We start from the raw sequence: 27,144 nt of genomic DNA on the forward strand, positions 1-27,144 counted from the left end.
CAGTCTCTGGGGAGCCACCCATCCACACCCATCCATGAAGTGCTGATCCCCTTACCACATTGTGCCTCTAAGTTAATAAAGTTTGTGATCTCCTACAAAAAAGCCTTCTATTTTAATTAACCATATTGGGGAGTCCTATTGTCACAGCTAGAGCTAGGGATGCCTTAGTTTTAAATGGGCCTATCCCACTCAAATCCCTATTCCAATCTAGCTTTGGTAGCAAAATAGAATGCGAGAAAACAGTTATGGTTAAGCAATTTCACCCATGTTTTAAACTTTGAAGGACTCATTCTGATGATAGGTGCTGGACTGACACCTGGGTATCCACTTCACTGGCAGTGGCGGACTCCTGTTGCAATGACAACGTGCTTGGGTGCACACAGAAGTGACAGATTAGTTCAGTTGATTTGTGTTCATACACTCTTTAATCACTATGCACAGACTGTCACTAGCACTGTGAGTTTCTGTCAAGTGGATACTAATCCACTACTAAATAGGTTGTAGCCATCACTAGGACACAGACCCATAGTTAGCAATAACTTTTGGCTTCAGTCAGCCTGGGCTGGGCTTGAGAAGGTTTCAGAGTCCATTACTAAGTTAAGTTTCTGAGCCATTCATTACTGTTTCCCACCCACAGCAAAAATTAACATAAAAATTTCAGATGTCTGCAGAAAGACATCCTATTAGCTGTCTGAGTGATTTCCCCTGCCTGCCAACCAAGGTGTGTTCATGGATATAGACAGACAAGGATTTTTTTGGCAGGAAGCAGGGAAAGCAGATGGTTAAACCTGACTCTCACTCTCAGCAGCTTTAAATGGTTATAGTGGATGCAAAGGTGCTGTTAACACATAAGGAAAGGTGACGGTGCTGGAGTGGTATGCTGGGAAATCATTAAAGCAGCAATTAAAGAATGTAAAGGAACTAGAGGTCTGAACCCCACAAATACAAGAGCTGGAGAAGTAGTAGAGTCAGAGCAGCTTGTGAATTATAGGAACTCATATAATCACACAAAAGTAGGGCTGGAAGGGACCTCACAAGGTCATCTAGTTCAGCCCCCGTGCTCAAGGGAGGATCATTCCAGACAAGTGTCAGTCCAACTTGTTCTTAAAAATTTCCAGGGGTAGAGATTCCACAATTCCAATAGCCTGTTCCAGTTGTAGACCACTGTCATAGTCAGAAAGTTCCTCCTAATCTCCAACCTAAATGTCCTCTCCTGCAGTTTGAGGCCATTGCTCCTAGACCTGTCCCCTACAGCCATAGAAAAAAGCCCATCCCATCCTTTCTATAACTGCTCTTCAGGTATTTCAAGACTCTTATAAAATCAGACATCAATCATCTCTTCTCCAGACTAAATAATCTTTCATCTTTTCCTCATAAGTTTTGCCTCCCATGCCTCTAATCATTTATGAATAAAAAAAATCTGTTGTTCTTTCTTTGAGGAACTATTTGGAGCAATTCTGCAACCTGGGAAGGCTGAGGAAGAATGCATAACTTCCAGTGTTCCAACAGAACTTAATTGCTTCTCACGTGTCCTCTTTCAATCAGAGAGAGGTAGTTAACTATGTTACTCTGAAGTCAGGCAGAAGGCAGGGCAGGGTGGTACACAGCTACCTAATCTGTACTTTGGATAGCACCACACTCAGTCAACAACTTAGTCTTTAGATGCCACCCTTCTGCCTTCTTTCAGTCAGACTGAGATGTCTCTCTGTTGGCTTCATCCTCAAGATTACTAGGTTTGGGTGCCCATTTCTACTTGGGTATGTTCTATTCACTGAATAACACCTGAACATGTTATTCATCCAAGAAGGATATAAATATTATGCTGGTCCCTGGTTTGACATATCAGTGCCAAAAATGGCCTCTTAAATTGAGTACTAGTGACATTTCTGAGGTCTAGGATCTGAGAAAGCCATTCCTAGAAAATCTGGGATCCATACCTTTCCAGTACTATTAGCCAAGTAGGGATCGTGAACCTTAATATTATTTAATCTTTTTTCATAATCCTATTTTTTCTCACTTGGTTCCTGACATTTTAGAGGCCGCTATCTTGAGATTCATTACGAATTGTAATTATTGTGTCATACTTGCAAAATTTTAAAATGACATGACACTGGCATTTTATGAAGCATCAGGTAGTAGAAACACTTGAAGAACAATGTTGCTCCTTGCTAAATACCATGCTGAGCATCAACTTCGTGGAAATGAGTTGGCCAGCTTAGCACACCAGTGTGAAAGGTATGGTTGGTAAACTTCAGCAGCAAAACATAGAGAAAAGAGCAGAACATAGAGCAAAACATAAAGAAAAGCATATTTCCTGTAGGGAAACAGCCAGCTTTCTCTGCTTTGACTCCATTATAGTCATTAGCTCATCTTGCTCTCAGGCAGCTCCCCAGAGTAAGCTTCAAGAGGAAATATGAACAAGTCTGGGTTATTTTATTGTAAGCAGTGGTGGGCAAAATGCAGCCCAGGGACCAGATGCAGCCTTCCAAGCCATTCTATCCGGCCTGTGGGGCCCCAAATATTAATTTTCTAAATTTTTAAATCTGGCCTGGGCTGCCTGTCATGCGGCCCTTGATGGCTTGCCAAAACTCAGTAAGTGGCCCTCTGCCCAAAATAATTGCACGCCTGTTGTAAAGTCTGAACCAGCTCTGGAAGACTGGTCTGGAAGAACGCATGCCCACTAGAGCCTCAGGAATCTGACAAGCCTAGGAAATCTAGCCTGCTGTGAGTGGAAGAGAAGCCTTGGCCTCCTAAGGAATACCAAAAAACTTTGGAGTTGTAGTGGGGGTCCTGAAGAGCATATTGATGGCTAGTCCTCCCCTTAATTTTTGTCTCCTGAACTTTTTGATTCCAGGTGTTGCCTTCTGTTTTAATCAAACAAGCCCCTGCCCCACACCATTTTATTTTTCATTGCATGAGCTGAAGTAGGTACTAGCACAGTTTTTGACTAATAGAAGGGACCAACTTCAGACCTAAGTGAAGCTGCATTTACTCACAACGTATTTAAATATCTCCCAGTAAGTGAGATTCTGCTATGCTGTTTCTTGGCAATAGAAACAGAGGAGGCAGGCAGCCATTTTCAAATCTTTTAGACTATCCTCTGATGATGTTCTCTGATCAGATCTCAGCAACATCTTGCTCACCCCACAGGGTTGGGAGAGGGACTGCATTGCTGGTCCATGTCTGAATGCTGAGAATCAGGGTCTATGGTGCAGATTGGGTAGTACAATTTTGGGTATATTACAGCTCCACACTGGAAGTCTATTGGAATTTTACTGTTCAATTCTATGGGACCAGGACTGGGCCCATGGGATCAAACTCTGTTCTAATTTATTCTAAGACAAATGTGAAATGTCTCCACTAGCATGAGTAGCTTATGCTTCCATACTCACATACAAGATTTGCCTCCTACTGTCTGCATCTTTGCCATTATAATACCACATGAAACATACACAGACAATAGGTTAGCAAGGGCACATTGATACACATTGTTATATTAAAATGGTCTAGCTGCTTTTCCAGTCAGTATTAAAAGGCTAAGAGTTTATAACAAAGTGTTATTTATTAGACCATTACATTGCACTTACAAAAGTTAAGGGCCAATCCACTGTTAACTCTAGCAAAATGCCCACTGATTGCAGGACTGCAGGATCAGACCCTAAATAAATACTATACACAGTATATCTAAAATAAATATATAATTTAAAATGAAAAATATCTTGTTAAATAGCCCTCACCCCACCCCACCAATCTAATAAATCCCCGAACTCAGGTCTCCTCGGAGTTGATGTCTTTCACAGTTAGTTTCTCAGAGTATATCTGAAGGATCCAAATTTGTGTTCGGCTGTAGTTACTTAATTTCCCAGCCCATACTAAAGCTGGAAAGCCAAGGTCCATTTTTTTCTTCCTTCTTCATGAGTGCATTCAACCAGGCCTCCTTGAGCAATTCTGTTGGTAAATAAAGTCTCCAGCAAAAAGCATCTTTCCTGTAACTTCTTCCATTTCAGGACATCAAATTTTACTCACTGAGATGCATGTTTTAGTGAAGCAATTATATGACAACCTCTAAACACAGACATGCCACTTCCGCTCCAGCAAACTCTCCACTGATTTTTAAATGCCAATAAATAGAACTTTAATCACTGTGTCTTGCTTCTTCATGAAGGCAGAACTGCTTCACAACTGAATCCTGAAATAAAACACAGCACAGATCTGGTTCATTTCATACCAAGACTTTTGCCTTATGCAGCCAACACTATTTGGCATCAGATGCAGAATCCTCATGCAGGGGAACTTGCAGCACAAAGAAGCCAATTCTGAAAAGCTCTTCAGCCCATGCATTGCAGTTTGTGAGTCTCTGGCATATGCTTAAGTGTTTTACTGAAATCAGGGCCAAAGTAATTATTGCAGCACCCAGACACAGCTTCTGCTGACTTGTGTGGGAATGAAAGGTGCTGAGCACCTCATAAGAAACACTTAGAACCTTGCAAGATTAGACCCTAAAAGAAGCTGGGAATCCAGCAGCATGAAAGAAGTAGGTAGATCTAAATGATCCCAGATAGTTGTGCTTATTTTCCACTTTCCAGAATCAAGACAATAATTTATTTTGTCCATTATTGGGGATCATAAAGCACTTTGCAAGTGGGGGAGATGCATCAAGATGGCTGCAAAGAGAAGGGAATTTTGTTGGCTGCAGTACACTCTTTCTGGAATTCACTGCCAGAAGAGTTTGGGTAAATCCAAATCTAATTGTATCAACAGGCAAGACATGTCTTCATCATTAAATCTCTTCCCATCCTCCCCAAAATGACACCCACTGTTATTCTAACTAACCCAGTAGCTAATGGGCAATGGTGAGGGACATTAGTTACTGTCCCTTTTGAGACATTAGTTCACCCGCGCAATGTGTACAATATTTTCCTGATTTAAAAAAAAAGGAAAGTGTATTTGATGTCAGTGTTTGGATCAGCCGGGAAAGAAGTCCCAGCCCTTTCCCTTTTTCCGAGTGCCTGCTCACCAGGGAAATGCAGTCACCTCTGAGGTGAAGCACTGCATGATTCACAGTGCACAGCAATGTTACATAACATTGAAAGCAGTAAAGACAACTGTGCCCAGCTGGATTGCATTACAACAGTGGTTGAAGTAGAATTAAAGGATGATGAAGTAATAAGGGAAGGACAAGGAGTGAAAAGGAAGTTGCTTTATTTATTTATTTTAGGTTTCAGGCAACATTTAAGGAAGGGGAAATGACTCAGGAGATCAGAGGGAGAGAGACAGTTCTGAAGAGCTGGAGCAGAATGTGTGAAAAAACAGCCCCCAGCTGCTGAGAAAGAAGGCCAAAACCAGAGGGGCAAGCTTGAGTAGGTGGTTATGAGATGAGACACTGACAGATCAGAGGAACTGGCTGGGGGATTCAATGAATAAGTAAGCAGGGGAGTGAGTTATTCAGGCAAGGGAAGGAATAGAGGAGTAACAGATTTGAGTGTGGCTGGGTGAAGCAAGGCCCTGGAGTCCATCAGAAATCATCTGGGGAATTCAGAACTGGCTTAGCCAGAAAGCCAGAGATGGGCGAGGAATGATGCATTCACTTTAGGAGGGTGGCAGGGCTGAGGTACTAAAAGCAGAGTCATGGTTTTTCTCATCAAATCATTGTAAGGATTTAAAGAGTTCATCTTTATTTTTTATCCAATCCCAGATAATATAATTAGGAAGTGCTCAAACACCATGCTCCCCACCAGTCCCAAAGGGAAGTGCAAATCACTATCAGACTGCATGGGAGTACAGAGCTGGCTTAGGGGCATGGAAAACATACAGCACCCAGTGACTTCTTGTGAGCAGCTATCTGCCACTTCCATTGCACATGGGCCTGGCTAAAGCTAGGCTAAGGCTGCCTATGCCATGCTGTTGTGCCTGTGCTGAAGACTTACCTTGCAGGGCTCTAATGCCATCAGGGATTTACAGCGATGCCTAACTTAATTTTCTCTTCATTTTCCACATCATAAACACCCCTTTTGTGACACCTGCAAATCAAGCAGACAGTTGTTCAGCAAAGGGTTGATCACTACTACAGCCAGGCCCTACTGTACTCAGGTCCAAAGCTCCTGCTGGCTTCAGTGAGGAAGTCTATAGGCCTATAGTCTATGTTTAGCTGGTGGTTCCAAAGCTAGAGATTGTATCAGGGATATAGTGAAGCCATGCATGTCCTATCTCCTTTGGCTACACTGACTCCCAGGTAAACACTAACTCTGCTCTGCACCAGCTGCTTTACATCCCTTGCCAGGAAGGAAGACTGCAGCAGCTTCTCATCACTGCAGATCCTCCTAATCTCAGACTCTACTACTGAATTTGGTTCATAGAAGCCCAGGCAGAATGGAAAACAAATCCTTCCATGATAAAACAACCTAGGCAGCAAGGTTAGCTCAGGCCACATGACTTCAGCTACTGAATCAGGAGGCCTCCTGCCTCCCATATGAGCTACTTTACTGATTGCCAAGGCTGGGGTAAAGAAGGCATCTCCCCAGCAATATTGGGAACTGGTTCACCGATAGTAGGGCCAAGTAGGTGAGATCATGGGTGGAGTAGGTTAAGCTTTGGCGTATGTTGCTAATACAGCATTGCAGCCACCTTTCCTCTCACCTGAGCATCAGCAATGCAGCGATGATAATGAGACACATGGATGACAGCACCACCGCCACAATAGCCAATGCTGTAGTGTGGTCGTAACTGGTGGAGGGATTCTCAACAGGGAGGGTAAGGCCATGGCATCTCTCTCCATGGTATCCTGGCTGGCATCTAGTTTAGAGAGAAAAGAGAGCATTTTAAAGGCAACAGTAATAGGGTACTATGAGAGCCAAGCTTTAATCAGGGTGTTAATAAAATCACCAGAAATGTTGCACAGCCCCTTCCATTCAAGTATCATAGAGCATCTCCACCTCTTTTCTCTGCCTTAGGACAGCTCAGCAGCTATTTTCCAGCAAGGTCCAAACATTACCTTTACCCTTTCCTCAGCACCAAGATCCTTCAGCCCCACTGTCACCACTGCTGGCCTCTGTGGCACCTACTTCAGGACAGTTTTCTCTTTCTATGGGGAAAGGCCCTGCAATGTGTATAGTATCAAAACAAAACTTCTTCCTTTCTTTTGTCTTCCCCACCGCTGTGTCCAGTTCAGCACCCTGCTAGACCCTTTGACACTGCTGCTGGATCCGGGGCTGACTTTCCCAATGGTTTTCCTAGTATACAAAAATGGGTGTTTTCTAAGTGAACATCAGGCTGGGATTACCCTGAATGGTTTGGATTCCCAGCAGGATGGCCTCAGCCCTTCATCTTTCAACAAGAAGCATATCAGATTCCATTCAATTTCCCATAATAAAAATCTTCTCAGTAAGGCTTGAGAAACCAAAGACAAAAACCCTGCTTCACCTTTGTGAGTGTTAGTGACTTATACAGTTGCATAAGTGCAAGTGTTGGCATTCACACAGAGTTTAGATTCCATTTGCATACCTATGTTTGCCCTGTTTCCATTCAGAGCATACCTGGAAAGCTGCCCCTGGGCCATACAACCTCTAGGGGAGACTAGAATTGTCTGGGTGCACACAACTGTATGGGCCCCAAAACTTTGGTCAGAGAAAAGCTGCAATTAGTGACTTCTGAAAGGCAGAAAAGGGGACCCTCCTCAACCAGCCTAATATTGGTAGTTAGGGCACTGTCTATAGGAGTGGGAAACCCAGATTCTAGCTCCCCACTGGCCATCCAGAGGGACTGAACCCACATCTGTCACTTCCTAGAAGAGTTCTCTAACTGTCAGCCATGGACTAGATATTACCCTGAGCATGCTCCTCTGGAAACTGGTGCACTGGGCAGCAAGGAGGGGAAAATATAGATGTCCATAATTTCATAGATTTTTAGGGTTGGAAGGGATCTCAGTAGATCATGTGGGGCCAGGAGGAAGAAAGCAAGCTACAAGGAGCATAACTCAGTGACAGGAAGACTGCCCTGGAAGGTAAGGCTCATAGGTTCTGGTCTGTGTCCCTGTCCCATTATGGTATAAACTATCCCATTGCTGTTTATTCAGTGGATAGTATATGCAAAGTGCAGAAAAGGCACTAGGGTCAATATCCCCCTCACTGAGTTACACTCCCCCTAGCTTGTTCTCTTTTTCCTGGCCCCATATAGCTCTTGCCCTCTTGGCTGTCCATTGGGCCAGCATCTAAGCAAGCCCTTCCCCATTGCCTCGTAGTTAGAGCACTTTGCTGGGAAGGGGGAGATACAGGTTCAAATCCCTTCTGTGTAAGGCCTAGAACCTGGATTTCCCACCCCTGGACTTGTGCCCTAATCACTAGGCTCCTGGGCTGAAAGGCAGGAAGGCTCCATCTCTGCTTCATTTCCAGAAGTTACAAATGTATCTAGACACCTATTTAGGACACGCAGACAGAGAATTTAAAAGCCATATAAGTGCCAAAAACTGCACTTATATGGCAATGAAAGTTTAACTGTGGTACTTAAAGGTTAGATATTAATCCTCCTCAAGGATCTCTTTACCTTGTTGAATATTAGAGATTCCCAGGGCATATTCAGAGATCTTGCCTTGGCAGCCTTATGCCAACTGCCTCCACACCCCAGTGGTGTGCAGGGTGTTGGAGGTCATCAGTAAAAACTACCTTATCCCAGGGTAGTCTTCATTTCACTAGAGCAGTAGGTGACTATGCAAATGAAATCATTCAGTTATGTGTGTCAAATAGCTGTGTAGTGTGTGCTGGCTGGCTGGCTGGCCCTCGCCTGTGACAGCTGTTTGCACCAAGTTACCTTCAGCACTCAAATCCTGTAAATCTACCTTCAAATGCACAAGAGGCACAGAAGATTAGTAGGGAAGCAGACCCAAGCGTTGGAACTGGGACACAACCTGATAATCTGTCAATAAAACCTGGGACAATTCAGTCATTACACACCCCTGAAGCATTCGTGCTCCCATGGGGTACATAGTGAGGGGGGGGGGTCAGTTAAAATATGACCTGGCAGTGTTGCTCACTCCCACAGACGTTCTAGGGGTGGCTGGTTCCTATTTGCACTTGAGGGGTTGGGAACTTTTGATAGCTCTTATTAGGACTTAGCACAGTAATCACACTCTCAACTTCCCATTTTCAGAGAGGGGAAGTCCCATTTGAGAAAGCTGAGAACAGATCTGACTTTAGGTCCTTTCAGTTAAGGAACACAGATTTAAAACACTTTGTTCATAGGGTCATTTCCCACACACAAACACTTTTTAAATGGGAGCAAACACACATGAAACTCCCCTGGATCCAGGTAGTTACTCACCTAGCAGAAATAAAATCTGCAGAGCAAAGAGGCCAGTCACCCAAAAACCCCTCTCAGTGAGTCAAAGGATAATAATGTAAACAGCTTAATATATACAATGCTTATACTCCCAGACCCTTGACAAGACCCAATCGGAGAAGGATGAGCTTATCACCAAACATGTGAACACATTCCAAACATCATGATCAAGTGTCCCATGCTGAGAGAGCTCCATTAAATACAGCACATTCCATGGGTCAGTGTCACCCCAGACAATAATACTCATGTTACACCAAAGGCAAAAAAACAGAAGGACTGAAGAACAAGATGGCCTTCGACAAGCTCTTCATATTCTCAAGAACCAGATACTGCCAGTGCCATGAACTCTCCCTGCCCTGGCATATTCTAAACCTGTACTAGAGATGGAACTGGCTAATGGGAACAGAGAGCAGAATGAAATGCAAATGGCAGACAGACAGGCTGAAGATGAATTAGGATGCAGTTTGATAGGACGAAGGCAGGAATGTTCACAGTAACAGCTTTCTCTGGAAGTGGCTACTGGGTAACAAGAGACAGTAACACAATAAGAAATTCTGCACCTTTAACAAGTGGTAAAGTCCTTATTGAGCCATTTCAGAGCCCCCACTCTTGTAAGGATAATGTAGCTGGGGATGAGAAGAGGAACCTTCAGAACAATGGAGTCTATCTGTGCCTCCCCAGTCCTAAATTAGGGGATTTTAAGCCAGAACCTTTGCACTCAAACAACCTGCTCAAGTCCAGGCACCTTCTTCTGTAGGTGATCTATACGGCATGTCATAGCAGGCAGCTCTGATTAAAGAAGTCTAACCAATAAGTATATCAGGGAGCCCTGTCCATACACATACACTGGGTCAACCCTATACTGCTAGTTGTGGTTAACCTAAGCTGATGAGTCACTCATCCTCATCTATATCATCTTGCCACCACTGCACACCAAACACAGAAAACTGACAAGTACTGGGAAAACCGAACCCTAAAAAAGGCTCTAGTTTAACTTGGGCCTTAATTCTCAAAAGAGCTTCTGCAGATGAACTTAACTGCTTCTGGAAAGCAGTTAAGGGGCTTTTAATTTGGATAGTTAATGGGTTTGGACTACAGTGCAAATGTGGGGTGGAATAAGTAGCAGTGCTGACATACCCACTTACCCTGTGGTTTCAAGCTGCCCAAAAATTTCAATGCTCAAGAAGTTGCACACTATAAGTCAGACAGCTATTATTTGCAGCAAGCTCAGGGACTTGGATGAGTGACTCAGAACTGGCAATAGTGTCAGAACCTCCAAATCCACCTGCTCAAATGTTGCCTACATCAATACTGGTCTGCATTCAGATGGCTGTTCTGTGCCACATCATGAGATACAGGCCAGTGGGTGTCAGGCCATTCCCTAGTGAACAGGTGTCCAAATTACAAAAAGAGAAAACCCCTCTTTAGCCTCAGCTTCATCTGTGCAGCATGGTTAATACAGATATTTACCTACTTCCTGGAGATGGTGAGGAAATTGGTTCATTAGTGCTTGAAAGCTCTGAGATCCTCAGACAGAAGGCACTTGGAACAGGCAAGGTAACAGGTAGGAATAGTAGCAGTAGCAGCATATAGGGACACTGCCTGACACTTGGATAACAGAGGAACAGGCCTCCACAAAACAGCTTCAACACACTTTTGGCAGGCTGCCACCTCAAGTGCTTTCAAACTGCTGCCTACAAATCCAGCTGCCAAGGCCAAACTGCCTGGAGCTGGGACAGAGCCATTTAGAGCAACAGGTTCTCCTCCCACTCCCACCAGTGCATCCAAGTTACTGGGATGCAAGGGTGCTGTAAACAGAGTTGTTACATTTGAAGGGATGGAAAAAGTTTTCCTTTCCAGTCCATGGGATTGTAGAGGAAATCCCCCTCTCCCTCCCCCCCCGCCACAGTTGCTCCTTTAATTTTTTTTCGTTTCTCTGCTTGCCCTTATCTGCCCTGGATGGGTGGAAGGGTCCCACTGGCCAGGCTGTTTGCTGCTGAGTGTTGGGGAAGCGAAAAAACTGCAGTTTTAAATATGCCATGGTTTCTGCCTCCCTGCAGGTCAGCAGCAAGCAGCAGGGCCACCAAATCCCATCTGCCAATCAGCAGCAGGCTGGCAAAAACTGCAGCCTATTTAAAAACTGTGGTTTTCACTTCCCCGGCAATCATGAGAAAATGGGCTGGTCAGCAGAGCTGCGGGGGTGAGGGGAGTGGGCAAGTGGTGAAATGAAAAAATTAAAAAAGGAGCTGCTGTGGGGTTGTGGGCCTGGAGGGGAGAGGGTGACTTCCTCTGCGATTTATGGAGATCCCTACGCATAAGCCACCATCATGGCAAGATAGTGTTTGAGGAGCAGGACCAACTGGGGACTCTAGGAGAGAGTAGCTCACTTACAGGGCTCAAACAGAATCCTAGAAGTCAGAGATGAAAACAACTCTATTGCATTCTGTCCGCCTCCCATTAGTCAATACTAAATCAATCCCAATGGTGTATTCTTCAGGGCTTTTATTTTCAGCTCCTGCCGTTTTCCTGGCCAAACTGTTATGCAGACTTAATGGATCTCTCTGTTAGACTTCACAAGATTAGAAGAGATATATGCATGATAATGAAAAATAATATTTGTTTCCTGTGCTTCGATGACATTAAAAGAGCAGTTTCTTGGTTAGGAAATAATACCCTGCAACTGTGCCATTGTCAGACTCCCAAGGCCATCTTTTCACATAAGCAGAGCCTCCTGCTTTTCCTTATTCACAGTGATTCTTCATGAACTTTTTTTTGTTTTCCTGCCCAAATCATAACCAGAGCTACTGCCTGTATGATATACTGCAGGAAAGAATTAATCAGAAGACCTGTGGATACAGCAGCAGCTCCATTCAGAAATATTTTAGTTCTTTCCATTATGGGGTGCCTGACTTGAGACCTCTATATCAAAATTTCAAGAGAGCTCAGGTGCCATTTAGGCACACTGAGTCCATTGGGACCGGGTCCACTGGAGTTCTCATGAGGTCCGATTTTCAAAAGAGCAGAACGCCTCAGCTCCTATGGACCGTCACAAGGGTTATGAGCATCAGTCTTCCAAAAGTCAGGATAAAGGTATTTGACAACAGGCTCCTAAAATAACTTTTCAATGTAAATAGCTTCAAAACATCCTGTAACAGGCTCAGTCAACAAAAGGTAAACTGTGTTATTCCAAGTTCTTGTAGGCCAAATACAGAGCTCAGGCAGAAGTCAGTTAATTTTGTTTGGCACCCATAGTGTTGGGGTTTTCAATGGAAGGTTGATGTACGAGACATAAGGGACATTTTTCTGAACATGTGCCTTTAACAAGACCAACAATGGTCTGTGGTTTCTTAAAGTGCACCAAAGTGATGCAAAACTCAAAAAACAAAAAGTCCAGGAAGTCAGAATAGCATCCTACAGAGCAAGAGGGCAAACTAAAAATATCTCCTACATTCTTCCTCTGTGTGGTTTAGAGAATTCAAGGAACAATGACTAAGGTTTCCCCAAGACAGAGGTTCTTTGCTACTTACATGCAGGATGGAGCTCTCAGCTCTTTGATGTATTTGCATTCTCCATGAATACAGAAGTCCTTATACTTTTGTAGGCATGGATCTCTCTTCTTCCCCATGCCCTTGCCTTTTCTCCTTTTCTTCCCATTCCCCTTTTTCTTTGGAGTAACCAGCTCTTGTGGCTTTGACAAGAAAGCAACTGGAAAACAAGTTCAAAAGAAAAAACATCCATCACCTCACTTTCTTGCTTAAAAGTGAAACAGAGCAGGAAACCTAGACCTATTGTAAACAATTCAACTTTGGTACCAGCAGAGCCCTTCGTTCAGAGATCTGCTGCCAAGCAGAAGTTTTTCCATTCTTGCAGATCTGAACAAATATCATGACATTTCTAATTCATAAAAATGTGCTGAAGGAAATAAAGGAACAAGCTACTGCAGATTCAGGAATTAAAACGGGGCTTTATCCATCTGAAATGTTGCTATTATATCCACTGGTTTCCACTGAATACAGAAGATTAGTAATTGTGTCTTTATCTAGCCTTTATTTCTCTGATCAGCCTGATCTTTTGTAAGAGCCTATTCATGGTCCTGATTGGCCTCATTTTCCTGTGGTTACAACGATGGCTTGCACACAGGATAAGAACAGAATTAAAAAAGGGCAATAGGAGGGCAATTTAGGGTTTGTGAAAACAAGCTGATATCACAGAAATGTTCTTACAAAATATGTAGTTACTTTTTTATTTGAGTGGAAGCAATTTATTTAAGTAAGCCCAACTCATGGTCATTTGGCAAATGTTAACCAGAGCTCTCTGGATGCTCATTAGGGACACCAAGGTGAAACTGACTGGTAAGACTAAACTGGGTAAGACAAAAAGCTAATTACTCGATCATGCAAAATTCTGAGTCTGCTCACCCCCCGGGTAACTTCAGTGGGAATATATGCTACTTTGTCACATTCCTTATGGTACCTCTCCCTACCGTGGTGTTCATAAGGCAGCTAAGGAACCACCGGGCATCCAAACATCACATGTTAGTTTTCAGTTTTGCAGTGAAACTGGAACAACTCCAAAAAAACACAGGACATTCAGCAATGCTGATTATTAAGGGCCAGATTCTAATGCCCTCACTCACTTGGAACAGTGCTTCACTCTTCAAGTAACACCCCTAAGGTCAATATATCCAAACTTTCAGGCACTACAAAGTTTGGGCACACAGAGAAACAAAGCCATGAGACTTAAATACAACTGAAGAATGTTTTTAGATTCCCCCAGTGCTACCCTTGGTCCCATGGCCTCCAGTCCTTATTTCCTTCCTCATCCTATTTTATAGCTTTAGAAGGCACCATGTACAGAGAAATGGGGGGAAGAAGCCACTTTCAACAGTGCAGGAGCTTTTAATGTTATAATTTACTGAAGAACCAAGAAAAGACAACCAAAATATTATGTACAAGAATTCCTTGTTTCCAGTTAGGGGTCCCTTTGGTTTATCTCTCTGCTGCAGGCATTGTGACTAGCAGTACAGGGCAGTGCTCACAGGAACATGCTATCACAGGGACCAGGAAAAGACATGCAGAACCACACTGCTTACTCCTCCAAACTGGCCCCCCAGCTGCCATCCTCTCCTAGATCTTTGTGCTTGTGTCCCTCTGTCATGAAATCAGAGGAACAAAGGTAACACCACCCATTGTCATTTGGGAGAAGCTATCTGATAAGACCACTACTGCATTCAGGCCAGTAGGCATCAGCAATGGGCTGACAGGTATAGCACATGGGAGAGATATGGATGAGCAGGGGCATAAGAAGTGAGGGCAGAGAGGGTGTTCCTGACTTCAGTTCCTTGGAATAGCTCAGACACTCTTCCCCTCCACTGGCAACATTGACACAGCAGCTAGAAGCTCCAGACCTGACAGGGACTGGAAGGAGAAATGCAGCACTCCTAAAGAGCACAAAGCAGAAGGGGTTCCCAACTCAGAGAAAAGCATTATTTATCATCCATTTCATAGTAGAAAGCTCTCACTCTAAGGGCAAAGTTGGCATGGCCCCTTATATTTACCATGCAAGTTAGAGTGAAGCATTTCAATAACAACAATAACCCCCATCCCATTTGTGTGCATTTTGAGGCTGACAGAGGGTACTAAGCCATGGATAGGAGAGTGGGCAAGGACTAGAGAAGCCAGATTTCCTTTGCTTCATACTATACTAAAATTTAACCCCTTGGAACTACCCATGATTGCCCCTGGGCACTATAAGCTTTCACTTGTATAAACACTGCCCTAGACAGTGCAGCGGCAGCAAGAATTGGTGACTCTAGCCCCCAACAAATATTCACTTAAATACATCACTAGATGTAATCCCCAGTCCCAACTCCATTTCCTGCCATGCCACATGTGTGTAGTAGGAGGCATGATTTCGGGATTGAGGATCAGATCCCTATCATATCCTACTCATCAGTGCAGGGGAAGCCCGAGATTATGATTCCAGGCTCCCCCTGCACTGGTAAGTTGAAAACTGGGTGCCCACAGGTCTGCGGACAGGGATGACAATCAGCTGATTGTCAGCATAGGCTTGGGACTGCACTGGGGCTCATTCCAGATTCTAGTGCAGCCCCCAGCCCAGGCAAGAATCAGTGACTGTTGGCACAGCTATACGTTCAGTGTAAAGGTGTCATACAAAGCAGCCATAAAATTGTCTACATTATACATGGAACAATTTTCTGGCAGATCTGCCACTTCATGGTGCCTCAGACTGTGTGCACGTATAGCACCCTTGTCAATTACGCTGCAATTAATACATTAAATCACAGCATAAGTGGAATGTGTAACGGGGGCCTTTGACTCCCCAGAGCTACTTCCTGTTCTTCCTATTGAACCCAGAAAGATTTTAGGCCCATCAAATCATGCACCTGGGTGGATGCTTCTCACCCTTCCAGCAGCTTGCTGATTCCTATTGGAAGGGAAGAATGATCTGCCCTATTTGAAGAGGGCAGAAATATCTGTGGAGAAATGGAAGGGATATGGGATCAAAGCGAGGTGGAGAGAACTGGGAGGAGCAGTGATGAGGAGAGATTCTGATGGGAACAAGAAGGGAAGAGAAAGATTAACGGAAAGCACAGAAAGAGATGGAGGCAAATTTCCCCAGAACTGACTCCCTGTGGATGCAATAGCTCATCCTGGTGCTGTAAAGCTAGACAGTGTGCGTCAGAAAATGACAGGAACAGAGACATGACAGGAAGGGGAACAAAAAATGAGGAAAGACTGGAGTATGAAACACTGGTCTCTGGTCCAGTCAGCACTGGCGTATGGTGGCGTAAGCCTGGTGACCTCAGTGGAGTTATGCTGTTAACACCAGGTCTGAATTTGCCTGCGTGTCAAATCCTGGTCACAATCAAGCTAAAGCCTAGCCTCCTGCACTATTCAATGGGACATTCTTTGGCTCAAACCCTGGTAAGAGAAACCAGACAAATGGACACAGAGCACAAGAGAGCAAATCCTGAACCAAGCACCTCTGCAGAAGGGACAGTGTAGTGGCATTTCCCAGCTAGGTACGAAGGGTAGCAATGTGTGGGTGGTGAGCAGTGAGTCACAGGCAATTTTCCTCCTTGACAAAGCACTGACTATTACTGATAGGGCTGGGAAACAAACCATCCCACTGGATTAACCCACAAGACAGAGCCCTGCAGGATATAAAGGAGTGTTATAAAATTTCATATACAGGTTTCCCTCACTTTATGCTGTACATGCATTCCTGGAAAACAGCACATAACTCAAATTCGCATAAAGGGAACCAACTTTACAACGTAAGGAATAGGGATACGTTCCAAGACCTCAACTGTACTGGTCCCCAGACCCATTTCTACCACTTTTACAAGGCCATTTTAGTACTCACCAACGGCAGACAGTACACACAAGCACAGGGCACTATCATAATGGGGATGGCAGCTACAGAAATGCATATCAGAGACAACAAACGAGGAGCACAGATCCACACCAGAGACTATATTTTGGTGTGCATCACTCCCACAACGCACTGCACAAAGCAGCTGATTGTGGGCTTCTACCACACCAATCACATAAGAGTAAATTTACCTCACATAATGAATTTTTGGTATAAAGAGGGTCATTGCGTATGAGTGAATTCACAGATACAGAACCCGCATAAAGTGAGGGAAACCTGTACATTTTCTGGAACCATCCTACAGAACTGAATAAGAAAACCTAGGCCCAAAAAAAATTGCTGTGGGGTGATGGAAAAAAATCTCTGATATTAAATTCTATAGGTTTATAGAGCTATTTCCATCTCCTCTTGATGTCATTAAATATTACAGGATTTTCCCAGAGAGAGAGAGTATGTTACTACAATAACTGTGCTATACAAACCCTTTAATTACAGTCTCCCCTTCTCCACTTTGGAGATAGCACTGCATTAAGCATTACAAAAATGAATGTGCAGAGTAGAGAACAGAGTGCTAGATATAGGAAGTGTTACCAGGGACTTGGGGGAACAGGAAGCATGTCTGTCGGGATTTGGGGGTCATAGGAATGCAGCCCTGGGTCTGAGCACAGGGGACTTCATGGTAACAGAAGGCAAAAAAGCACAAACATAGAACTACTAAAAAAAACCCGAACTGTGACACAAAGCACACGAGCCAGGAATTTCTGTGGGAACACTCTGGCCTGGCCTGGCTCTCTGCCCACATCTCTTCTCCCCACCCCAGTATTCCTTCTCTCATGGCTCAGGCTTAACATATGTAAGTCAAAGACAGAAAAGCCCCTTTGGCTCTCACTATCCATCCTGTTCTCTTGCAATGTTTTTTCTGCCTTTAGCTGTCCTCTACTTCCAGACAAAGGCTGAGAGTTCACTCTGATTACAGAAACTTTTTCCTCATCCATCCATCTGTTAGTCATACCCTGCTCAGCACCCCACAAGTAGCCCCAGGTACAAAGTCCCAAATCAAGAAAGTATTTAAGCACATACTTAAATCAATGCCTATTGAATAAAGTACCCAGTTTAATTTTAAAAGCATGCTTTGAAGTCAATGGAACTTCAACATTTGCTCAAGTACTTTGCTGAATCAGAGCAATTGTTGAATCATGGCTATGCCACAGAGTTAATTGAGAGCATAATTTACCTTACTGGTTGTGGGAGCATGCCACTGCTCTGGGACTCTTACTCCAGTAGACTGATAGTAAAGAAACCCCTGGGTAACTCCTTCACTTCCAGGTGACTCCAGTACCAAACAGTGAAAACTCCTTCCTTTTAACAACCTGCTCTGTTCATTTTCCTGCAGAGTCTGCACCTCCAGCCTGGGGCCTGCGTCTGTTGTCCTTTGGGGAACATCTGATCCCACTCAGCCCCTCTGCAGCTAGCACTGCTCATCCCTCCCTCCCTTTCGCTCCAGAACGAACCAAATGTCACAGCCCTTTCCCCTTCCCACAGGCAAAGTTAATGCAGTACAGCACATCCTGAAATGTATTGGGGGTGGGGGGGATGACATACCTCTTGGGAGCTCAATAAAATAATCCCCAGAGGAAGTAACCCCTCTGTCCTTCTCTTCTTCATACTCAGAGCCCGCCGTGGTCTGGAAGAGCTGGACAGTCCCTGAATGCCCGCTGTTTCCTTCATGGTAAACTTCATTCTCAGTCATGTCGGTCCCTTCTCCATTCACAAATCCTGAGTAGGCTGCTGGGACAGACAGGCACACCCATCAAGCTGCGATGCCACAGTGAAAGCCACAGCAAAGCTGGGACTTGGGAGGTGGGGGGCACTCTCTCAAATGCTTGTCAGCACCAGAACAGGCCACCCAGCAAGGCTGTAGGTTTAAGACCCAGCTAGACAAAGCCTCGGCTGGCATGCTGTAGTGGGGGCTGGTCCTGCTTTGAGCAGGGGCTCAGACGACACGACCCGGGGTTCCTTCCAACCCCCGATCTCTACCATTCTGCTGGGGGGCAGGCGCCCGGCAGGGATGGAGGGACAGCTGTTTATAGCCACGGCGACCCCTGCAAGCAGGGGCGAGCTGACGGCCCGCGGGAGCTGCACACCCGACAGCCTCCGGCAACCTCCCCCGCGCACCCGCTCCCAGCCCCGCCGCTGCCCCGCGGGCGCTCGCTCACCCCGCGGACCCGGCTCGCGGCGCTGCCCACGCGTCCCTACCTGCCGCCAGGAAGAGGTTGGCAGCGACCAGCAGCCCCCTCATATCGCCTCCTCTCCCCGGGCCGAGGCAGCAGCGCGGCTCCCCGCGGCCGCCGCAAACTTTCTACGCCAAGGAGCTGCGCGGCGGTGCCGGGGGGGGCGCGGCTGCCTCTCCGGCCGCCGTCGCCTCGCTCGCTGCCCGCGACCGGTGCTGCCAGGCGGCTCCTCTCACCGCGGTGCCGGGCGCCCGCACCCACGTGCCGCTCCGAGCTGCAGCCCGATCTCGGCCGGGCCGCGCCGGCGCCGGGGTAGAGGCTGCGGGGCGGGGCGCGGCGCGGGGGCGCTGCCATCCGGGCACGCCCGCCCGGCGCGGGTGGGGCGGGGGCCAGTGCCGCTCCCGCCGGGCGGGCTTCAGGCCGGGGGAGGATGTTTCCCAGAAGGGCCCCTCTTGGCTCGGTGCCGGGCTGGTGCTGCATCCCCGGCCTTGCCCAGTGGTCAGCCCTTGAGGTTGGCCTGTCCTATGGGGAAGTGCCCAGGCGCCTCCCTCCAAGGCTTGGGGCACGGCACAGCCGCTCTCAGGCTCCGCGCCCTGCCCGGACCGTTTGAAGGCTCAGATCAGCCTGGCTGGGGAAGTACCGTGTATGGGTGTCCAAGAAGGCAGTTTTCCTGAACCGCTTTGCAGGGGAGCTGTTCTTGTGGCGAGGTGCAGTGCCCTTAAGCCCAGTTTATGGAAATGGGCGTCTCCTGCCTTGCTTGCTCCAAGGGCCTTACGGCTGAGGGCAAACACGACTGGGGGGCATCCAACCCCAAGCCTCCAGGCTTGGGCCTATATGTAGGATGCCCACCAACGATTTTGGAAACATCTGAAGGAGGATGTTTGCCGGTAGTAGGGCCACTTACAGTTCTGGACTCTTGGATTTGGAATTAGTTTTGGCTAATTTGGCCTCCAACACAAATTATTTAAAAAAGGAAAAAAAAAATTCTCCATAGTCCTTGTCCCATCCAGTGGAACAGGTGCCCTGCCAGGGGTCAGCACTCCCACCCAACAGAAATGCGCTTTGCCAAGAGCTGATGCAATGTGTGCAGCTGGGACAGCAGTCTCACATTATGAGGGGCCAGAGCAGGAGGAAAGGACAGTACTGCCTGATTTGAGCTCTGACATGGCATCAGGTTTCCCAGATGGCAGCAAGAGGTAGCCAGGCCACTTTAGAGACAACTCAAAAGGTGCTAAATCCACAGTGTCTTTTAAGAGGAAGACCTGAGGCAAAGGAGGGGAGGGAGGGAGACGATGTCCTGTCGCCGCGTTCTATACTAGTGTTTCTCAACCAGTGTGCCACAGCACAAAAGTGTGCTGTCAGAAATGAACAGGTGTGCTGTGGAATTTTACCATGGCCAAGAGCTACAATGGGTATGAGGATGGGGAATGCCGTAACAGGTGTGCCATGGAAAATGTTATTAATGTAAGTGTGCCTTGGGCTGGAAAGGGTTGGGAAACACTGTTCTACAGTCCACAAGCAGGAGAATTCCTTGGATGTCTTAGTGCTACTTGTGTTAGTGATGGGTCAGGAAGCAGCTACAGCCTTCTTTCAAGGTCCTTTTTGACCGTTACGGGGCTATGTGATGTGGTACTGCTGTAGGCACTGCCTTTCATATGATACATAAAAAACAGGAACCTGCTAACTTCTGGTCACAAGAGCTTCTCTGGTGCTCTGGCTCTTAATATCTGAGTGATCAGCTGCACATTATCTGGGTCAGATTAGCTGAGTATAGTGTAAGAACATAAGGAGATCTCCTGGTTTCTTTCAGGAAAGAAATAGCATTAACCCTGTCATCCTGGCCAGATCCCAACTTCTTAATTTATACAGCCTGCTTATGTAAAATTCTCCCTCCAGGTAGAAGCTGGGCCTGGTTTACCACTGCCCTGTATTCAGTCCTTTATATTCACCTTAAACTCACTTTCCAGCAATGCAAATAAGTAGATGAGTGCAGAGAATGGATAGCCAGGACCATCTTGTTGTGTATTATTTTTGAGAATGTTTAAACAGCTACTGTATTCTATCTTAGCATGCATTTCACAGGTGGGTAAAATAAATTAACATATTATTTAACCAGATACCTTATCCACTTCAAAAGATTATTGTCTAATTTAAATTGTTAACCTCAGTAAACTGCATGAAAAGATACTAACAAGGTAAAATATTGTTAATCGTTTTTCAGATTAATTGGATGGATAATCATAATGATTCCTTCAACAGAGCTGCAGAATGTCTCCCACTGAAGATAGGGAGGCTCTAAGCAGGGGCAATGTATAGATGCCAGGCAAAAACAAAATGTTAAGTTGCATAAGAAATAGGGTGGAGAATGATAAAGAGGACAATGTCAGATCTCCAAATAAATCCATGGTGTACTACCATGGGCAATCTAGTTACCTCATCTTCAAAAGATGTTGAAGAATTATAAAGGGTTTTAAATAGAGCAATGAGACTGATTAGGAGTTTGGAAAATTTCTCAGAGGAAGATGAATTGCAAATATTTGGGGTTTCCATAGAGTAAACAAATAAGAGGAGCTCTGAAAAAAGTATACCAAATAATAAATTATCTAGAAAAGACAGAGAAATGGAAGGCTCCTGATCAATCTCATAAACAAGGACATGGACATTCCATGAAACTAAAAAGTGGCAAGTTCAAAGCCAATAAAAGGAAACCCTTTCTTATTTATGGCATAATCAGGTGGTAGAAATCTTTGCCAAAACATAGTAAGATTCAAAGAGGGATTGGATGCTTGTAAGAATAACAAGGACATCCAGAGCTACTATGCTACCAAGGCTGCAAACAGATGTTGCATTTTAACCCTGGGACAAATTGCAGTTGTTCAGACATCCATGCGCAATGTCCTAAATCTTTAAAATGGTCATGAGATAAAAAGTGCTAACAATTTATCCTGGGGTATCACAAAGTATATCTGAATAGTTGTCCCAGGATTGCAGTAAGTGGCAATGTATTCAGCTCTTCGCTTAACCCTATTAGATGGGTAATGTATGTACTTGCCAATCCTGGGACATTTTTGTTTTGGGACAAATAGAGTAGCAACTTGGCAGATTCAAGAAGCTCAAGAAGAGCATTGCCTAGAAGGTAAAACCCCCTGCTTCACATCTTAAACCCATCTCTTGCCATTTGTAATCCAGATAAGACATGCTGTGAGAAGCACACATCTACCTACCGTGGGGTTCTTACCTCTTCCTCAGGGGCTGACCACTGTCAGACACAGGGCACTAGATTAAACCAGGATCTGATCCACTCAGGCCTGCCCTCTTTTCAATGAACATTTTTTCATCCTGTGTCTTTTTTTTGTAATGTTAAATAAAATGTTTTTAGAGATGGATTCTTTGATGAATTTCCAGAGGCATGGGCAGAAGGCATAGATAGTCAGGGAGCTGGGCAGTGCCCAGAACCTGAGCTTCTGTGGGGGTCATAGTTTCATAGTTTCTAGGGTCGGAAGGGACCTGAGCAGATCATCTAGTCCGACCCCCTGCCATGGCAGGAAAGAATACTGGGGTCAAACGACCCCAGCAAGATGTGCCTCTAACCTCCTCTTAAAAACCCCCAGGGTAGGAGCAAGCACCACTTCCCTTGGAAGTTGGTTCCAGATCCTAGCTGCCCTGACTGTGAAGTAGCGCCTCCTGATGTCTAGCCTGAACTTACTCTCAGTCAACTTGTGGCCGTTGTTCCTAGTTACTCCTGGTAGTGCTCGGGGGAACAGGGACTCTCCCATTCCCTGCTGGTCCCCCCGGTAAGTTTATAGATGGCCACCAGATCCCCTCTCAGCCTTCTCTTGCGGAGGCTGAACAGGTTCAGGTCCCGTAGCCTCTCCTTGTAGGGCCTGCCCTGCTGCCCCCTGATTATGCGAGTGGCCCTCCTCTGGACCCTCTCAATGCTGTCCACATCCCTCCTGAAGTGCGTGCCCAGAACTGGACTCAGTACCCTGACTGTGGCCTGACCAGTGTTTCATAGAGGGGGAGGATCACCTCCTTGGACCTGCTTGTGATGCATCTGTGGATGCATGACAAGGTACGGTTGGCCTTCCTGACTGCATCCCCACACTGCCGGCCCATGTTCATCTTGGAGTCAATGATGACTCCAAGATCCTTTTCCACCTCCATGCTGACAAGAGGGGAGTTCCCCAAGCTGTAGGTATGGTGCCGGTTGTTCCTCCCCAGGTGCATCACCTTGCACTTGTCTGTGTTGAACCCCATCCTATTCACATCCACCCACCCTTGTAGCCTGTCTAGGTCTAGAAGGAAGCATCAGGCTTCAATCAGTGTGCCCACATCCCCCCACATCTTAGTGTCATCAGCAAGTTTGAACACTTTTTAACCCCTCGTCCAAGTCACTGATGAAGATGTTGAACAGTGCTGGCCCAAGGACCGAGGCCTGCAGAACCCCACTGCCCACGTCCTTCCAGGTTGAGAAGGACCCATCCACTACCACCCTCTGGGTGCGGCCCTCCAGCCAGTTGGCGACCCATTTGACTGTGTGGGTGTCAACACCACAGTCCCCCAGTTTCTTAATGAGAACGGGGTGAGAGACAGTGTCAAAAGCCTTCCAGAAGTCCAGGAAGATTATGTCCACTGCTACTCCTGCATCTAATGATCTGGTAATCTGATTGTAAAAGGCCACCAGGTTGGTCTGACAGGACCTGCCACTGATGAACCTGTGTTGGTTGCCCCTAAGCATGCAGTCCCCTGCTGGCCCCTCTTGGACGTGTGCCAGCATAATTTTCTCAAACAGCTTGCCTAGGATCGAGGTAAGACTAACCGGCCTATAGTTTCCTCGGTCCTCCTTCTTCCCTTTTTTGAAGATGGGAACCACGTTGGCCCTCTTCCAGTCCTCCAGCACCACACCAGAGCACCACGAGTGCTTGTAAAGCCATGCCAGGGGTCCTGCAATGACCTTGGCCAATTCCTTTAGAACTCTAGGGTGGAGATTGTCCAGACCGGCTGACTTGAATATGTCCAGTCCCTCCAGAAGCTCCCTAACTAGTTCCTCACTAGCCCTTGGCCCAGGCGTGCCTCCCCTGGGGCCCAAGGGGGGCCCAGCAGGGAGATGGCTGTTCTGGTCCCTACTTAGGAAGACAGAGGCAAAGAAATCGTTAAACATGTTAGCTTTGTCATCTGGTGTGACGACCAAATTTCCCAACATGTCCTGCAGGGGCCCCACATTACCCGGGACCTTCTTTTTACCCCCTATGTATTTAAAGAAGGACTTCTTATTGTCCTTAATCTGGGAAGCTAGTCCTAATTCCATCTCTGCCTTGGCCTTCCTGACTGCCCCCCTACATCCCCGAGTGACTGCAGTATAGGCATCCCTGGTGATGACCCCTTTTTTTCATTGGGTATATGCCTCCCTTTTAGCAAGGAGACATTCCCGGATGCTTTTGGTGAGCCATGGAGGCTTGTGTGCCCTCCTGCTCCCTTTGATCCTCGTTGGGATTACCTTCCTTTGGGCTTAGAGGATCGTCTCCTTAAGGAGCAACCACTCTCCTTGGACACCTGGCTCCCCTCCCCTCTGGGACCTCAGCGCTTCCCCAACTATCCTCCTTAGCTCATTGAAGTTTGCCCTCCTGAACTCTAGGGCTGCTGCCTTACTGCAGGCCTTTGCCACCTTGCGCTGGATGGTGAATTCCAGCAGGTGATGATTGCTGTCACCCAGGTGGTCGAGCACCCGCAGCCCCCTCACCAGGTCATCACCCATGGCCAGCACTAGGTCCAACAAGGCGTCCCCCCTGGTGGGGCTGTGCACCTCCTGGGTTAGATGGAGGTCCTGCACTCTGTCTAAGAACCTGCGTGAGCGGTCAGACCTGGCTGACTGCTCTTCCCAGCAGATGTCCGGGAAGTTCAGGTCCCCCATGACTACCACATCCTTAGACTTCACTGCCTCTGTGAGCTGACCCAAGAATTCCTGGTCAAGCTCTTCTCCTTGGTTGGGAGGTCTGTTGTAGACCCCCACCGTTAAATCTCTCTCCCCTCGACTGCCTTGTACTCTAACCCAAAGCACTTCAGAGTGCCCCTCCTCTGACTCCTTGCTAATTGACAAGGATGTGTATTCCTCCTTAATATAGAGTGCTACGCCCCCACCTCTCCTTCCTATCCTGTCCCTCCTGTACAGCCTATAGCCCCCGACATTCACCGCCCAGTCATGCGTTGAGTCCCACCACATTTCAGTGATCCCCACTATGTCCAGGCTGGTGTCAGCTAGCAGGAGGGTAAGTTCCTCCTGCTTATTTCCCATACTACGAATGTTTGTGTAGAGGCATTTGAGGCCTCCTGTGGATGTGTGTACTGACCCCCTAAGCCCAGCGTTGCCCTGGCCCCTATTGCTTACCTGTTTATTCATTTTGCTCGTTGGGCTGGGCTGGGCTGTAGCTGTGGGTGTTGTTTGGTCTGGCAGTCTGATGTTTCAGACTGTCCAACCAGTCTTAGATATAATTTTAACAGAAGGCTATTACTTAATGAGAGGCCAGAATTCCCACAGCACTGAATGTTACAGGAGTATCCCTTGCTGGTATTGGTCACATTTCCTAGAGTGGCCTGTAAGAGGATGGAGCAGAGGTCCTATGTCAGCAGAGTGTTCTTCCCTGGCCTTCGGTCTCCTCTGCTCTAAGGCCTCTTTGCAATATATGTGTGAAGGGTGCAGTTGGCATTTTACTCACAGAAAGTCATCCAATCACTTTTAAACTTGCTTGAAAACTAGGCATAGAGCTTTAACTGGCATTTGCCTCTGAATACTAGGTTTCCATAATGCTAGGGGCTCATCATTCCTGACCTCCCTGATCTTACAGGGGCGGGGTGGCTACATCTAAAGCCTGGCATTATCAGGGCATTATGGTGCTTGCATCAGTTCAGAAAATAATTCAAGTTGTAAAAGCTGGGGCAATTGCTATAGTGAGAAATGATGGCAATTCTCACCAAGGGATGTAACACCTGTGCTTGGAAGTAGACTCCTCTGCACAGTGATCCACAGCATCACCTCACAATAAGACATCCAGCCTTGTTTCCTGGATTCCAGGAATTTGGATTACAGTCCAAATTTTGTCTTTTCACTGCTTCTGCTCAGCTGCATTTACACATCTGAGTTTACTAAGGAAACTAAATGTCAACAAAGCAGAGTTGCTCTGCACTGTTCTGAATATTATCTGGATGTCAGTCCTCCTTTGACTGTTCCTTCTGTTACCTTGAACTCCCAGGTCCAGTCTTGTTGCCAGTTTCGGTTCAGAAAGGCACATTAACAGCATGATTAAAAATTCCTGTGAATGTTGTTGTTGTCTCTAAGAGATATTAGCTGGGTTTGACAGCCCCAGTTCACACCCCAATTCTTGCCTGAACTTGACTGTTGTAATTATGTGTTGGCTTCTGTTCCTTTTGTTTCCTCCAGCCATCATTGGCTCTTATAGAATTTGGCAGCTGGGACTAATAATGTGGACAAAACTATTTCATCATAATATTACAATTCCAGCTGTGCTGAACAGGATTCTAGTTCAACAACAAAGCACTGATGATTGCACAGAAGACTGCACTGTTTATTTCCTTGTTATGTAACTCCTTTTGCACTGGGTTCTCCTCTACTCGAGTTTGCTGCCATATTCCACTGATCAGCCAGTGGACTATCTGATACAGGGGCAGTGTGGGAGGTGTACTTTGCATGACTTACCTGGCATACTGCATAGCAAGACAATGAGTTAAGGGAGATAGGAAAGAGGACATATTATTTTGTCGAGGAGACCTTTTGCCTGGTCATTTTTACAGTCTATGAAATTTTTGGTGCATATAGTCACTGGGCACATCTACACATGTGCTTTAATGTGCATTAGCCTATTTTACTGCGCATTAAAGCACCATGTCAAAAACGTTACGTGGAGTAAAAATAGGCTACTGCACATTAATCATCACTAAAAAAGCATGTGCTTTTAATACTGTGCAGTAGAGCAGCCTATTGCACATTTATTTAGTACCTTACTTTAGAGGTATGAAATTTAATGTGCATTAGGTAAAGTGCACACCGTGGATCACATAGCAAGCTATATCATTCAAAGGAATTATAATTGAATTGATGCCATGTTCTGTTCTTCAGAAAATATAAAAAAGATTCAGAAGTGTTAAAGCTTAATTTGTGTTAAAATTAAAA

General features: G+C 46.0%; 1 protein-coding gene across 2 annotated transcripts; it reads right to left on the reverse strand.

The window, feature by feature from the left end:
* Nucleotides 1-3,478: 3,478 nt before the first annotated feature.
* On the reverse strand, nucleotides 3,479-19,295 carry HBEGF (heparin binding EGF like growth factor). Of its 2 annotated transcripts, none has more exons than XM_090020627.1 (6): nucleotides 18,985-19,295; nucleotides 18,331-18,513; nucleotides 12,858-13,035; nucleotides 6,637-6,792; nucleotides 5,928-6,020; nucleotides 3,479-4,189 (listed from the first exon to the last, which is right to left on the reverse strand). In XM_090020627.1, exons 1-5 carry the CDS (start codon nucleotides 19,025-19,027, stop codon nucleotides 5,948-5,950), a joined length of 633 nt encoding a protein of 210 aa, XP_089876753.1. In that variant the 5' UTR covers nucleotides 19,028-19,295; the 3' UTR covers nucleotides 3,479-4,189; nucleotides 5,928-5,947. The 2 variants fall into 2 exon arrangements, with proteins under 2 accessions (XP_089876753.1, XP_089876752.1); XM_090020626.1 differs by having other exon boundaries at nucleotides 18,331-18,516.
* Between the last annotated feature and the right edge of the window lie 7,849 nt (nucleotides 19,296-27,144).

Source organism: Crocodylus siamensis, chromosome 10 (genome assembly GCF_052110815.1).
Source record: "Crocodylus siamensis isolate JL-2025a chromosome 10, ASM5211081v1, whole genome shotgun sequence".
Classification (NCBI taxonomy): Eukaryota; Metazoa; Chordata; order Crocodylia; family Crocodylidae; genus Crocodylus; species Crocodylus siamensis.